A 16,268-nucleotide genomic window follows, 5' to 3' on the forward strand; every position below is an offset into this window, starting at 1 on the left:
TAAGTAAAGAGAGCGCATCTTGCTTGGTTTATATGGAAAGAAATGTTATTTGAATGAAGCTTTTACACAGAGTCTTTAGCAGCAAAAGACTCTTATCATCCTGAATGAGGACAGATGTCATTTCATAGAAAGTGGATCAGCAGTCTTAGATTTAAGTACTTAAAATGGTCTAGCATGTCTTTTAAGTGCTTTATGGGTATTTTTACATTTTAATCATTAGTGTCAGTTTTTTGAGAGCAGAGGTTTTGTTATTATTGCATCAGCATATAAAAACATCATAGTAAATGCATATTGTCTAGAAATTCTGTTCCTGATTATGTTTTCCCTAAGAATTTAATCTCTAGGCTAGCATCACAAATCAATACCATTTTATTGTCCTGTCCAGTAATACTGGAGGTCGGTTTGAAAATTAGGTATACTGTAATTTCAATATACTGTGGCTTGCAGTAGAGAAGGAATGATATAAGAGCAGACCTCTCTTTTACTACAGGTTTTCATAGAATCCTAGTTCTAGAAAAATCTTGGTAATTTTAGGCTGACTCCTTCAAACCTTAGATGAGGCTCAGAGCACCTTGTGACTCTTGAGTTCAATAATAATATGTGATTTGATAGTGCATTTTAAAATCCTTTGTGAGTTCTAAAAGGATATATGCTGTAGTTTTTATTAAAGAGTTTGGGCCTGATGGAACCTACACCTGTCTTCCTGATCTGAAAGGCTCTGAGGGTTCTGAATGTGTCCCTTTACTGATTTGGAGCAGGCTTCTTACTACTCCAGAAAATGGAGCCCATCTGGTCAATTTTCTTTCTTTTTTTCTTTTCTTTTCTTTCTTTCTTTCTTTCTTCTTATTTATTTATTTATTCATGAGAGACACACAGAGAGAGAGGCAGAGACACAGGCAGAGGGAGAAGCAGACTCCATGCAGGGAGCCTGATGTGGGACTCAATCCCAGGACTCCAGGATCACGCCCTGGGCCAAAGGCAGGCGCCAAACCGCTGAGCCACCCAGGCATCCCCATCTGGTCAATTTTCATTCATACTTGATGATAGCATATAATGGCACGCTTCCAGGAAAACTCAGATCGAGAGGCCCCAGACATGGTGTTAGCAGATACTGCTGATGAACCACCTAGTGCTATTCTTTGCCCAAGAATAAAGGAATATTGGAGAGATTTCCCCATTTATGAAGCTGCAGAAATGAGACCAACCCCTTTCCTCTACAGGACCTTTGCACATGCTAATCCTTTACCCAGGCTACTTTCTCCTCATCTCCCAGGATATCCATTACATCTCAGCTCATTATTACTTCTCTTTGAGTCCCACACTAGATGACATTCTTCTATTATATCTCTCTCTTTTTCCTTCAGGCATTTTAAGCTCTTTATAATTACTTCTTTATATGCTTCTTTGTTGGATTCCACTGTAGACTATAAGCTCCATGTGAGCAGGAGCTCACATGGAGCTTATGTTGGCTTTCTAATATAGGTCAGCTTCTGGCATGTTCTTTATGTTGGCTTTCTAATATAGGTCAGCTTCTGGCAATGAAAAACTGCTCAAAAATAATGAATTTCCTAAATGTGACATTTGAAACTCAGCTTCTGAGCCGAAGCAAGGTGTTAATGAGCATGTAACTAATTTCATATTGCTGTTTTGGTTCAGGGCAGACTATCTGTTCACATAATTAAAACAATTGATTATATTAAATTTTTAAAAGCTGGGAATATAATGATTTATTCTTTGAATCTTGCTAAAATTGTCCATGTCAAAATAGCCAAGTCAGAGTTGTCATATCAAAATTCATACTTCTATCCTCTGCCTGATCTCCAGAAGATGGTATTGTGACATGATTGATTTTAGATTGCATTTATGTTTTCATTTGTTCCATCTCCCACTTCAGTCATTAGATTCTGTGGGAATACTGGCCTATAGCCTCAGAGGTAACCCATCCTCATCTCCTCCCCACTCTGTACTTCTGTTGTGTAATGCTTGGGACTGTGTCTTCCTAAAGTAGAATTCTAATAAAATGTATTGAATGACCAAGAGAAAACAGATAGTAATTTGCATTAACTTGGAAACCACTTTCATACCACTAAGGGTGGTTGCTCCTTATTTGCAAAAATTACTTAATTCTACTATTAAAAAAGGATGTGTGAGAGGCACCTGGAAAGTTGTTAAAACAATACAGAGCTCTTTTATGTATGTTTTGGGGGTGTGGTGGTGGTTGGTGATGAAGATGATGGGATGGGGTACTTTAATTCTACAGAATCAAATGAGTATTTTTTGTTGTTGTTGCTACCTAAGTATTCAAGTAAGAATAGCTCAAAAAATATTTGGTGAACTAAAAGCATTTTTCATCAGGCCTATTCTTAGGCCTTCCCCCTTTTACTGTATCATATGATGTTTCACCATTAAAATGAGGCCAAGGACAGAACGGGTTGGGAGGAGGGTAATTCTAAAGGAAATGGAAATGGGAAGTAAAAGTGCATATGTTGGGTGTCCTAAACTATTGTTCACAGCCTCGGGAGATAGGTTGACGGAAAAGGCACACGGTCCTCACTTACACTAGACAGGGCACTCTATGCCAGGAAGCAGAAGGCCTTGGCTTCCTTTCTTGAAGCAGTGAAAATACCATCTTTTCAGATGTCTCTCTGTCCTCTCACTGTCATCATCAATTTTTTCCCCTTCTTCCTCCCAAATGCTTTTTCCTGCCCACTTATGATTTGGGCTGCTTCCTTAATAAAAGTGTCCTCTTATTTTCTGATGCAATTACCTCTGCAGCTGATTTATTTATTTATCCTTGTCTTAGCCCGACTCTAAACGGACTTTGGAAAGTAGAGAAGAAAATCCAGTCTGCCTTTTGGAGGACATTGGACAGCCGAATAAATGCAGGTATGTACATTTGCATATTTTTTTTTAAAAGACCAAAGGAAAATGGCTTTAAAGAGAATAATTAAGCTGATTTTGAACTTATAGGGCTACCTGCCCTTATATCTTTTACTTTTTAAATATCAGTATCTTAATTTTTGTTCATTTCCAAATGTTGAGTGTGCTGGTTTAAAAATCCCAAGAGTGGGGATCCCTGGGTGGCTCAGTGGTTTTGCGCCTGCCTTTGGCCCAGGGGGCGATCCTGGAGTCCCGGGATCGAGTCCTGCGTCAGGCTCCTGACATGGAGCCTGCTTCTCCCTCTGCCTGTGTCTGCCTCTCTCTCTCTCTCTCTCTCTCTCTCTCTATGTCTTTCATAAGTAAATAAAAATAAATCTTTAAAAAAAAAAACAAAAAATAAAAATCCCAAGAGTGTGAAAGTATAGGAAGTCCAAAGTAAAAAGTAAAGTTTTCTTATAATCCTTCCTAGATATTCAGCATTTTAACAATTTATTATTTTTCCATATTATGCATATGCATGACCAAAAGGATCATAATATACATATTGTGCCTTTTTTCACTTTGCAGTATGTCCTATATATTTTCCAGTGTGGGTTCATGTAGCTTTATGTCATCTTTTTTAACAGCTGCATAGTATTCCTGCATAGTATTCCTTTCCTGTTGATAGTTCTTGTTTTGTTTCATCTCCTGGTGTATGTTGTCAGTTGTATTTTCTCTTATTTTAAGTACCACACCTTGTCCATATATAATTACATATACTTGCCTGATTATTTACTTAGGGTGAAAGGGTATAACACCATCTCTGAGATCTTCTCCTGCCATGCCCATATAGGATCTCAAAGACAAAGGTTTATCATATCTTATAAAGCAGACTGTAGCTGCTTTGTTTTCCATTTCTATTTTTTGTTGTGGGATGGAGTTGGGGGCCTAGTGTTGAGTTTGAAAACATTCTTGCTTGACAGTTGATCTGAACCCTCAAGGTAAGTTATGAGCCTAGTCTTTCAGCCTGTTTTCTGGAAGATTCTGGTTTTCAGGTTTATTTCAGGGATGAGAAAGTAAAATTGGGTGCCTCTCAGTTTATAGCATTGAGGTACATCTGGTTCATGTCTTTCCTGTAAGTATCTTGCCTCACCAGGGCAGCTGATAATCAATTACATGAGTTCGGTGAAAAGAACTGTGGCTGTTGTCCCCACTCTATGACTTGTCTTGTTTTGAGCTTCCTTGGGCCATTATGCAAGTTCCTATTAAATGTAAGGCTCTATGCTAGGTACTGGGGATACAAAGATGAATAATACAAAGTTCCTTGCCCCTAAGGGCAAGCATATATGAGTGGGAGAGACAAACAGACATGTGTGTAAGATGGTCATAACCCAGTGTGGTTAGTGCAGCGAGGTGAGTTTGGGAGAGATCATCTAACTTAGGGGATAGGATGGAAGTTCATAGGTGCTTCTTGGAAGAGGTAATGTTCAAGTTGAGTTCTTTTTTTTTTTTTTTTTTAAGATTTTAAAATTTTATTTATTCATGAGAGCCAGAGACATAAGCAGAGGGAGAAGCAGGCTCCTCAGAGGGAGCCCGATGTGGGACTTGATCCCCAGGCCCCAGGATCACCACCTGAGTCCAAGGCGGACGCTCAACCACTTAGCCACCCAAGCATCCCTCCAAGCTAAGTTCTAAAGGAAATTGCAGTTTGCCGTGAAGGGGATGAAAGGTATTCCTGGTAGAGAAATCAGGATGACCAAAGGCAAGAAGGTGTGAAACATAGAATAGGGAGGGAGCTAGCTCTGTGGGTTTCAGGCATGAAGTCAGAGGCCAGGAGTGATGGAAGATGAGGCTTGGGATTGGCTAGCTGGCAGGTGATGGAGGGCCTCTGTTAGGAGTTTGAGATTTCACTTGTAGATTAATCAGAGGATCCGATATGTGTTACAGAGGCATTATTTTGAGGGCTAAGTGAAGTTTGGCTTGGCAGGCAGAAGGAAAGTAGGAACCTGGGGTCAGGGAAATTAGTTTGTAGGCAGCTGGTGTCAGAGTGAGGGGAAGAAAGAATGTGTAGGGCTTTCCTTTGTCACCCTTCCTTTCTGCCTTGTCTAAGGCTAAGTTGCTGGGGCTGGCTCTTTGATCCTAGTTGCCCTCCCTTTAGAGGGAGCTCAGGTGAATGACTTATTTGTAAATTTCTCACCAAGTTCTGACCTCTTCAAAACAAGGCTTCCAGCCCTTCTTCTGCTGCCACATAGTGCTACCCATCATCCTACCTGCCTGTGGAGTGACAAGCACCTGGCTCTGTTCATTTAATTTTAAAGACCCTTTCATATGGCTCATCAGCCTGAATTGGTAGTCACTTTGCATATACTATTTCAGAGCCAGCCCTGGGCTAAGCTCTGGGGGCATGAAGATAGATAAAATATGGGTTCATGCCCTTACTCAGCTCATAGAGTGGTGGGAGGTAGACAAAGATGATGTGATCTATGCCATAGGTCAATTCAAAAGTGAAATAATTCTAGTAGAGGTAGCAACATTAGTAGCATTAACATCAGTGGTTCCAGAGTGAACCACATTTTTCAACTACCACTTTTGTACAAATAGAGAAGACAAATTTAGTCTGTCTAAAATTAGTCTGATTTTTGAGAATATGGACTGATCATCATAATTAGAATCAATTAGAATTGATTATTTTCATCGTTACAATGGATAGTTTCACCTATCATAAGTTATGATGCATTTGATTTTCAGAGAGGGAAAGGCAAGGGGAGATACCTACCTGCTTGAGATATATTTCTGCCTTCTTACCTTCCTAACATTTTCTTTTACCACTTGAACCTTAGCACATAGAATGACCACACTATCTCATTTTCCTTCCACTACAGTATCTAAATATAAAAGAGGACTGCAATGCCATGGCTTTCTGTGCTAAAATGAGGAGCTCCAAGAAGACTGAGGTGAATCTGGAGGCCCCTGAACCAGGGGTGGAAGTGCTCTTCTATCTTTCTGATAGAGAGCCCCTCCGGCTGGGCAGCGGAGAGTACACAGCAGAGGAGCTATGCATCAGGGCCGCGCAGGAATGCTGTGAGTACTGGCAGTTGCCCAAGGTACATTTCCGTGGCACACCATCCTGCAGGCAGATCCTGGTGTCTCTGCCCCTGGGAGCTCTGCCAAGTGGAAAGAGGTGTGGGCTCCGTGAGGCAGAGGCTCTGCTCTGCCTCTGCCACTTAATTGCATTTGATCTTAGGCCAATGATTTTAATTCTGGGAGTTACACTTTTCACTTTCTTCATCATAAAATGGCTTATTCCTGCTCTGTCACTAATTGAGCTTGCGATACCAAGGAATGATGCTTGCCTTCTGTGGAGGTCAGTTTTTATTTCCCCTACCTCTAGGAAATTGGAATAATATCAGCACTAAATCAGTAAAAGCATCTGGTACAAAGTTACAAGATGAGTACGTGGCATCTCTCAATATCTGAATGATTGTTCAAAACTTCTTCTGAAAAGTATGATCCATCCTTCTGCCACTATAATTTGCTTCCCCCTCATGATGCTGACCTGAAGTGAAAAGTTGTCACTTCGTGGCTTGGTCTCAATGCCAGGTTGTACAAAGGGCAGTGAGGCTGTGAACAACATGGTCTTTCTTTTCCCCCAAGTGAGCCTTGTTTTACTTAAGTTAGCCTGTTGCCCTCAGAAGGTGAGAAACCAAAGTGAATAACAAAATGAAGCCCCTTTCATTATCCTTTGAACTTGGAATCAGTGACAGTTTTTGTCTACCTACTTTTATATGACTAGTAAAGTTAAATCGTAGAAACGTAAGGATCTGATCCCCTGGGATTGTGGTGATGATTGTATAACTGTACATATACTAAAATTCACTGAATTGTACACTTAAAATGGGTAGACTTTATGATATGTAAATTATATCTTAATGAAACCTCATGATGATGCGACTAGCAATGATGGCAGACAATCCATGCTTCATTTATATCATCTTTAGCCCTCACAACTGTGGTGGGGTAGTATGGACGTTTCAAGAAATACCTACCTAGTTTGTGATACAGCTTGTCTAGAAATCCATTTTTCTTCTGATGTATATCTTTCTGCCTCAAATGCGTTAAATACCAGAGTTCCAATGAAAGGGGAAAAAGGTTGGTGCTATAGGGAAGAGTGTAGTAGGTCCTTACTAACTAAACATGACACTAGATAAAATTGGCTGAGACATATAGATTATAGTGGTGATTTTGACTAGATACCAAAGTATATAAGGATCTAGCTTTAGACATCAATTTTAAAAGTATTTGTAATTAGCGAAAATCTAGACGTAAATTGATGCTTCTGATGTATTTTTTTTTAAGGTGTGTGTTTTTCAAATCCTTTCCCTTGAGGTTTAGTTTATAGTGTTTATTCTGTTAGCCCAGCTTCTTGCCATCGGGTTTGTATGGAGTTGTTGGACTATATTTAATGAGAAAGCCAAGGGGCTGCTAAAGGAGATAAGGGGCAAGAGCCTGAGTCCACAGGCAGACGTAGCCACTCAGTTTGCTGTAGCTCTGGGCTGAGGGCCAGTCAGTGTGGGGCACTAGCTGCTAAGCCTGGTCTGTAGAGAATGAGTGGGCTCTTTGATAACTGACTCAGGGGAATGGTGCAAACATGTATTAATTTTAAAAGTATATGAGTACAAAAAGCCATGTATTCTTATAGTTCTGGTTATTATTATAGTAAGTGGTAATTGGAAGCAGTATTGTTTTCTTCCTTCTTGTCCACTGAATATATGGTCAGTTTTTGTTCTTTCAACTCTCATTCTTTTACTTCCTTGGTAGCTCTTTCTTGGTGTGAATCTTAACTTTGCATTTTATTAGCCAAGTAGCCTTGAATCAGACTAAATCTCGAGAGGCCACAGTTTCTTCACTGGTAAAATGGCAGAAACATTAATTACCTCATTAAGTGTTAGGAGGATTAAAAGATAATAAATGTAGAATGTGTTAGCCTGATGCCTGACACCTAACCATCAGTAAATGTTAGTGTTGTTAAAATTATCCAGTATTTTTGTATAAAAAGCTCTCTCTCTGATCTTCCTGTTTATAAGTACTAATATTATTAGAGTCAAGCCTGTGGTAGAATTACAGATTCATGGTTAGAAATAAATTATGCTTCAAGATGTATGTGTCAGTGCACATTCAAGTCTGAGTATGTGTGAAGAAAGGCTGCGTTTCTAGGCCAGCCCACAAAGGCCAGTTCGTGAAGGAAGACCTATAGTATACCTAAAACATAGTCCTAACAATACTGGATCTAAAACTCATTTGCTTTTGTTCTCAAGGAAAAATACTCTTTGAAGTTTACCCCCATCCTCTCTGTATAAGGGGGAGTGACTTCCAAGGGGATTGGTGCAGATCCCTTGAGAGGCAGGAACTGACACCTCAGCGAGGAGGAACGCGTTAGGATGTCAGGGCATCTGCCGCTTCTTCACACAGTGTGTGCACTGGAGAGAGTTGGTGCCGAGGTCCCTGTAGGTGCCAGTCTCACTTGGGATGTCTGATTTGGGAAATGGCAATTACCTTATATGTTCATATATTGCTCAGATGACTGTATCTTTGTTCGAGCCCTGGCCATACATGAAAATATCAGTCATAATTGATTATTTGCAATCACCTTCTTCCCTTCCCCCATGCTTTTAGATTGCACGTCTGTGTAATTTTAATCATGGGCTCAGAAGTCAATGGAAAGGTGCTTTCTTGGCTTCATAATCTCTTTTATCTTTTTAATCATCCTTGTGTCAAAGGAGGCAGTTCGTGGGGGTAGGGCAGCAAGGGAGCACTATCGCACCACTCTTGTTAAGCATGTATCTTCTTTTTAGTTGGCTACTAATAAAAAATATTTATGATAACTATACAGAGTACTTAAGTGTATTTATTTATTATTAACGGTAATAGATTTTTTATCACTGACAAAAATCACTTTGGTTATTCTAACACATGATTTCGTGTGCTACTGCCAGGAACTTCTTTGCATGTTTAATGCATAATCACAGTGTGTTAGAATTGTTAAAACATTTCTGTAGGAGCAGATTGGGGATTTCCTAAACTCCTAGAGTGTCTCTGGGATTAGCAAGGTGCACATCAGGTGGGATCCGGGAACCTCTCAGCTGGCATATTTTTTCTTTTAGGCAGGATTTATTAAGACTGTCATAGACACTGTGATGAGAAATATTAGACTTTTATTTTAAAATGGTTTTAATCTGGTTTGCCAGGAGCTACAGTACATATTCCTGGGGAGCCATGGTTCTTAATTATCATGATTAAAACTGTCTGATTAAACATGGTTGGAAGTCATATTTGCCCTAAGAGGATAAAAATGTGACCTAGATTCTTCGGATAAGAGAATTTGTTGTCCTTGCTTTGAAAACAGATGACCTAATGTATCTATCTTCAATTTTCTGATATGTTCTTTACTTTTCCCCAGGTATCTCTCCACTTTGTCACAACCTCTTTGCCCTGTATGATGAGAACACCAAGCTCTGGTATGCTCCGAATCGCACCATCACCGTTGATGACAAGACATCGCTCCGGCTCCACTACCGGATGAGGTATGGGTCCCTGCCTGGCTTCCTCTTTCAGGGGTATGAAAGTTAGCCTGGAGCCCTGAGTCACTTACTAAGAAGGTTTGTAGTCATTTTGTAATTGGTTAAGTTTTGTATTTGCTTGGTATGAGAAAGGACTTTTTCGGTATTTGAAATACAATTCAAGATGAATTTGATCATCTCCTTCTGCCACATTTTACAAAAGACATTATTATGCAGAGGGTATTTTGAATAGAATTACTATCCTACAGCAGAATTTTTCAAGCGGTGAGTCTTCATTATGAATTTAATTCCGTGAGTTGTGACTAGAATTTGTTTTAAAAAAGAAACAGGCAAGAATAGGTAATATCAGCATATACACATATGCTAAAAAATACTGTTTTTGTTTTTACAACTTCTGTTTGTGATATGCAAGTCTGTGTATCAGGTCATGATACAATAAACTATTTCTTCTTAAAAGTTGCAGCTAAAGAGTTTGAGAGGCACTGCTTAAAGTGGTTCCCTAGAAATTCTAGTTTGGTCTTGTTCTCAAGGGGTAGATATTTTGATCCACTTCCTGAGGATTTTTGTCTAGTGGGCGGGATTCTCACTTTTCTTCTGATGCCTCTTCTCCTATATTGCCTCTTCTCCTATATTGTAGACTTTCTTAAATGTCACATAATCTTCCAAGGGGGTATAGACAGTACTTCTGACTTCTGACTGTAGTCAAGAGACTACAATGTAGTCTCTTGAGTTTAAAAACCCATTTGCTATGTATCTAGAATTGAAAATAGGTTTTCAATAGAATTGAAAATAGATACTAGTAAAGCACAAGTGAATATATATTTAGCAAAGGTGCTTATAAACCATGTGTATACCTTTTGAAAAGGATCTTAACTTACTTAGACGTGATGAAATTAGATTTGGTCAGGTGCTAATGGAATGTAAGGACCTGCTGGAAAAGCCCTCAGGGATCTCAGAGGCTCTCCCCAGTACTTTAGCTGCTCTTTCCTTTGGGAAGTTGGTAGAGTTGTTAACATTCCAGAATGGTCTGGATGTTTTCCTCAGCAGCAGTTGAACCAGATCTACTTTCTTTGATAATCATCCTAGGGCTGACTTTTTTTTTTTTCTTCTTTCTGTACTCACCCAAGATCTCACCTTAAGGGGAGAGGTGTACACCATGGGAGATTTCACGCCCCAGATTTAGGGAAACATTCACCCCACCCACCTGAGCCTTATGACTATATTTGGATTTGTTTTTCAAAGTATAATCTTGTTTTTTGTGGCCTGGGGGTTGGCTGTGTGTTCCAGCATTGAAATGTGTCTTTGCAGCTGGCAGTCCAGGGAGGGAGCATGTCATACTGAGCTCTAGTCCTTCCCTGTAGGTTTCTCCACTTGGCTCAGAATCTGGAATGGTAGAATTGGGGTCTTGGATGAGACCTGAGTTTATCTAATTTAACTATCACAACTGTTTGGAGTGGGGGGTGGTGGTGGTAGAATGACTGATGTCCCAAAGGGAGATATGAGTTAGTTACCCAGAGTCATATACCTGGTGTCATATACCTCTTGTCAGCTCCAGAGCCCTCCTTGAGACATTTTTGTCTCAAGGTCTTTGTTGACTGTGTGAGTCCCTCACCCCTAAAGGCTGTCTTTGCCTCCTCCTTGTACTGTTAGCTGCCAGGAAGTGCACGGCTACTTCGTTTTTGGCACCTTGATTTTGTACCTGACATTGCGCTTCAACAGGATATTGCTTTGTTACCACAGGCTCTTTGAACTTGGAAAAAAAATCCCACCCTAAGCTAAAACATTTGCATTACAACAAACTACAAAAACTTTAAAACCTCATAATCTCACCACTAAAGATGGTGTAATATGAAAACAAATGTTAGTGACTATTTCAGTGGAATCCCAGCTCTATTTTGGGAAATACTCTGTGCTTCAATTATAATTCTCTGTCTTTAGATAATACTTTTAATAGTTACTGTTTTATAATGTATCTTAATATAAGATAAGCATATTTTTTATTCCTTTTCAAGAAAAAATATTTTCTTGCTCTTTCATTCAAATGAATTTCACTATCCATTAGTAAAGTTCTATAGAAACCAAGAGAGAATTTGTTGTGTATAATATCTATATGTAAACTTAGAATATGCAGTCATTTGTAATGTAATTTTCTCAAAAACTTGCAAAGAAGGCACATCTCCTTAATAGGTCTATCTGTTTATCTATCTCGTCCTCCCCCTTCCTTCCTGTGTTGTCCCTTCACGCCATGATGAAAAGGAATCTACACAGCTATTATACTACATTTATTTATGCCATTCTATATTTTTTTTCCATTAGCATGTTCTAATACCAGAAATTTGTGTGTGGCCCAAGTTTGATGGACATTTTGATAATTAATTTTAAAAAGGAGTATAGAGCATTTTTTCATATGTCTGTTAGCTGTCTGTATGTCTTCTTTGGAAAAATGTTCATGTCTTCTGCCCAGTTTTTAATTGGATTATTTGTTATTTGGTTTCAAGTCATAGAAGTTCTTTATTTTGGGTATTCGTCCCTTTTTGGAAATGTCATTTGCAATTTCTTCTCCCATTTGGTAGGTTGTCTTTTTGTTATGTTGATGGTTTTCATTGCCTGTGCAAAAGCTTTTTGTTTTGGTATCAGCTCAGTATAATTTGTTTTTGTTTTCCCTTGCCTCAGGAGACCTATCTAGAAAAATATTCCTGCAGTTGATGTTGAAGAGATTACTGCCTGTGTTTTTTTCTAGGAATGTTATAGAATTGTTGAATCATTATTTGGTACACCTGAAACTAGTAGAACACTGTCTAAATTCCATTTGAGTTTAAAACAAATGTACCTTCTAGTTTTGTCTTACTAGGACAAAATTAGGAAGGTACTGATTTTGATAGTCACTAATTTGAAGGTTTATGTTTTTTGTTTCTTCATCTTACTAAATAGCTGTCAGCCTTTGCCAGTGGGCAATTTCTAGACCCAGCCTTGCTTTAGGCTCTGCTCAGCCATTACTGAAATGGTAAAGCTGTACATTAGTCTCATTTCCTCAGCCCTATCCTGTTTGAACATCTTGCCAAAAGATTTCCAAATCAGAGCTGGTCCCACAGGGCACAGGTAACAGCCTTGAAGAATGTTTTTATTCAGATCCCATTGAAGATCATGTTCTGCCCAAACATATTGGGCCCTTGGCTTTACCAGGTCCTAGGATTCTTTCTCAGTGAGACTCATGGGATGCAGCAGAAGAGGACCATGCCTTGTACTGGTTCAGGGAAAATCTGTCTTCAGTGCTTCTCTTTCAAACAACCTCCTCCATCCTGGAGATTCTTTTATGCCTTTTCCCAGGTACCTTTCCATATTGCACAGGATTCTCATTTTCTCATTCCCTACATCCACTGCCAGACAGAATTTACATGTCTGCATGCCCTTCTCTGAGAGCCCTGCTTTGCATGTTTGTGTAAGAAGTGCCTGGCACAGGGTAAATGTTGAGAAGCTCTTAGCTACTACTGTCTTTATCGTCCTTGGAACCTTTCACCTGTCTCCTTCCACACTGACTCCCAGAACTTCTAGTAGATGTCTGCTTATCATGTGAATGATGAGAACTCTCTGTTTTGGACTTGATTTGATAGCCAGAGAAGTTGGCTGTGTCCTCATTGATTTCTTTTCTTTTTTTTTTTTTTCCTGCCCCAGTGTCAGATTTTCCTGTATTTGCTCAGTTGGTAGAATCCGTTCACTTCTTATTTTCTGCTTACCTGGGATCGCTGATGCTGGTTGAGTCCTCCCATCCTGTGCTCTTTTCTGCCATTGAAAAGTGGACTCCTCAGTCTGGCAATTGGGAGGAAATTTGTTTGTTGCTTCTTCATTCCATGGTTGTTTTTTGTCAGCACATGGGCATGTCAAGGAAGTAAAACCCAGGTACCAGTTGGGTCTGTGGCCTAGAGATGGGCTGGATCAGCTTGGACCATTCACTTTCTCACATTCCAGAACTCACTGTGTTTCTCTTACAGGTGGCAGAGGTAAGTAGTAGTTAAGAGAACAGGATTGTGGTCAGATCACCTAGTCTCTTGGAACCTCAGTTTTCCTTGCCTGTAAAATAGAATCACTGGAACTTCCCTTGTGCAGTTGCTGTAAGGATTAAATGGCATAAAGTGCTTATTAGTTTCATTCCACTGGAAGCTGATGCTTGTGGTAGTGCTCATATATTTCTTCTACTTCAGCTGTATTCATTGTAAAATAAACTATCAATTTTGGAAAAATGGGAAAAAAGGAAACAGTGCTATATTACCTGTACATCTTGATTATACAAGGAAACTAAAATCGTTTGAACAGAAATGTTGGAATATGAATAAAATGGGTCTTGGAAACAAGGCAGGGTGGCCTTATTAAAGGTGAAGGGAGTGGCCGGGCCAGCCTCTGGTCTCATCAGCTGTAGCTTCCTATTTAGGAAGGTGTAGTGGAAAGTCACTTTATCTCCCTGAGTCATAGGTTCTGGCAGGACACTCTTCACAGAGTGCTTGTAAGAGTGAAAAGAAAAAGGACTTTATAACCAATGAAGAGCTCCACAGGTCTGTCTGTCTTGCTTTTCAGGCAAGTTTAGCCTCCAGCACTGAGCACTCTGGGTATAACCAGGATACCTCTCCCATGCATTCTGAGATCCCCTTTCCCAAAATTGATGTTTATTTCCTGTCTTCCAGGTTCTATTTCACCAACTGGCATGGGACTAATGATAATGAGCAGTCTGTATGGCGACATTCTCCAAAGAAGCAGAAAAATGGCTATGAGAAAAAAAAAGTTCCAGATGCTACCCCTCTTCTTGATGCCAGTTCTTTGGAGTATCTCTTTGCTCAGGTGAGACGTTTGGGCCCAAGAGAAACTAGAGTTCCCGGGAAGGGTAAGGCATCACAGAGTTCAGATTCCCTTGAGCAGCTGAACTTGTTGGTAGCTAGGGTATTTGTTTTATGGCCCTCTCTTTGGGCAGGCCTTGCCACCTGTGGACTTGCCCAAGATGAAGAGCATAAAGGCAGCAATTCAGTGTCCCAGGGGGCTGGTTGTCCCACTTGTGAGCTTTTAAGACTTCATTTCTTCCCTATTCTTCTCTTTCTCCCTCATCTCCTATCATTTTACTTCTCATCCACAGTGCCTCCCATGGAAAGAGCAAAGGCAAGCTGTAAATGAGGGAAGGTGTAGTTCAGTGGGGTGAATGGGGACATCTCAGCAGTCAGAGTAATATTCAGGGAGGAAAGAGGTGGCTACTCTTGGTCACAGCGGTAGTTGGGTAGACAAAAGCCAGAAGAGAAGTAAGAGTCACCTAAATTATATTACCCTGAGATACCCAACATTTTTGGTGACATGCTTCCTGAGTTTTTACCATGTAGGCATATATTATGTACTGTGTAGTTTTTTTTTTTTTTTTTTTTTTTTTTAATTTATGATAGTCACAGAGAGAGAGAGGCGCAGAGACACAGGCAGAGGGAGAAGCAGGCTCCATGCACCGGGAGCCCGACGTGGGATTCGATCCCGGGCCTCCAGGATCGCGCCCTGGGCCAAAGGCAGGCGCCAAACCGCTGCGCCACCCAGGGATCCCTGTACTGTGTAGTTTTTTAAAAATATTGTATTATTTTATAAACTGCTTTTTTATCCATCCTATTGATGATATTTGAGATGTCAATTAAAAGTATATAATGGCTTCATAATAATTCACTCATTCAACAAATATTTACTGAATGTCTGTGTACTCTTTGCTGCAGTGCTACAGACACTGTGGTGAACAAGACAGACATGGTCTCTGCAGCATCAGATACCAAATCAAGTGGGACAAAGAGAAAACAAATGAGCAAATAAAATGATACATAGGTAATACAGAAGAATTGTGAGAAGTGCCATGAAGGAAAAAGCTTTTGTGACAGGGAATATGGGGAGGGGATTGGAGTGGGAATATCTAATTTAAATAGTATGATCAGAGAAAGTCTCTAAGGAGGTGACACTTTTACCAAATCTGGAAGAACAAGGAGTCTGCAGTTCTAAGGAGGGAGCGGGGAAATTATTTCTTCTCTAGTGCATGGTTTTTTAACAGCAGCACTAGTGACATTTTGGGCTGAGTAATTTTTTGCTGTGAGAAACTACCCTATGCACTGTAGGATATTTACCCAGACCCCTGGCCTCTACTTATTAAATGCCATCCCCCCAGTTGTGACAATCAAAAATGCCTCCAGACATTGCCAGGTATACCCTCCAGGGAAAAATCTCCCTGCTTGAAAACATCTGATAGGGAGAGAACAGAATGCAGGAAGGCTATGGGGCAGGCCAGAGCTGAGGAGAAAGTGTGTGTATCTGAAGGAGAGGAGGGTGATAAGGAGTGAGACTGGGAAGGCCGATGAGGAGAGGATCCTATGCTTTGGTCCCAGGGAGAGAAGATGCTGGTTTGACCTAGTGCAGTGGTAGTAATGTTAGAGAAAAATGGTTGGATCTACCATTAATTCCAGAGATAGAATTGATAGGATTTACTGATGGGTTGGTTGTGGAAAGGAAGAAACTCTGAAGTATCAAAGATGATGTTGAGGTTTCTGTTTTGGGCAGTGTTTGCTAGATAACAAAGTCCTTCCCTATGTAGGGAAGACAAGTTGGAGAAGGGGTGGGAACAGGCCTTTTCTTTTGGAGATGCCTGTGGAGATTGCAGGTGGGAAGTGAGTAGAAGGCTGCAGTCCAGAGGAAAAGGCCTCATTTATTTAATTCATTTCTTCTTTGTGGACATTTTTGGCTTTTCCTAAGTTTCCCTAGGATGCTGTCACTCTTACAGTAACAGGTTATTGTGGACAACCTTCATGTGTGTTTCTGTATGTGTTGTAGTAT

At 40.1% G+C, this 16,268-nt stretch overlaps 1 protein-coding gene across 1 annotated transcript in view; it reads left to right on the plus strand.

Annotated features, from left to right (window-relative positions):
* The window catches only part of JAK1 (Janus kinase 1), a 156,877-nt gene that overhangs the window by 106,431 nt on the left and 34,178 nt on the right, over positions 1 to 16,268 (plus strand). Inside the window, 4 exon segments of the mRNA NM_001287126.1 lie at positions 2,804 to 2,886; positions 5,742 to 5,940; positions 9,317 to 9,440; positions 14,114 to 14,267. Of these exon segments, the coding sequence (NP_001274055.1) occupies positions 2,881 to 2,886; positions 5,742 to 5,940; positions 9,317 to 9,440; positions 14,114 to 14,267 (483 nt within the window). The 5' untranslated portion in view covers positions 2,804 to 2,880.

This window comes from Canis lupus, chromosome 5, assembly GCF_011100685.1.
Source record: "Canis lupus familiaris isolate Mischka breed German Shepherd chromosome 5, alternate assembly UU_Cfam_GSD_1.0, whole genome shotgun sequence".
Taxonomy (NCBI): Eukaryota; Metazoa; Chordata; class Mammalia; order Carnivora; family Canidae; genus Canis; species Canis lupus.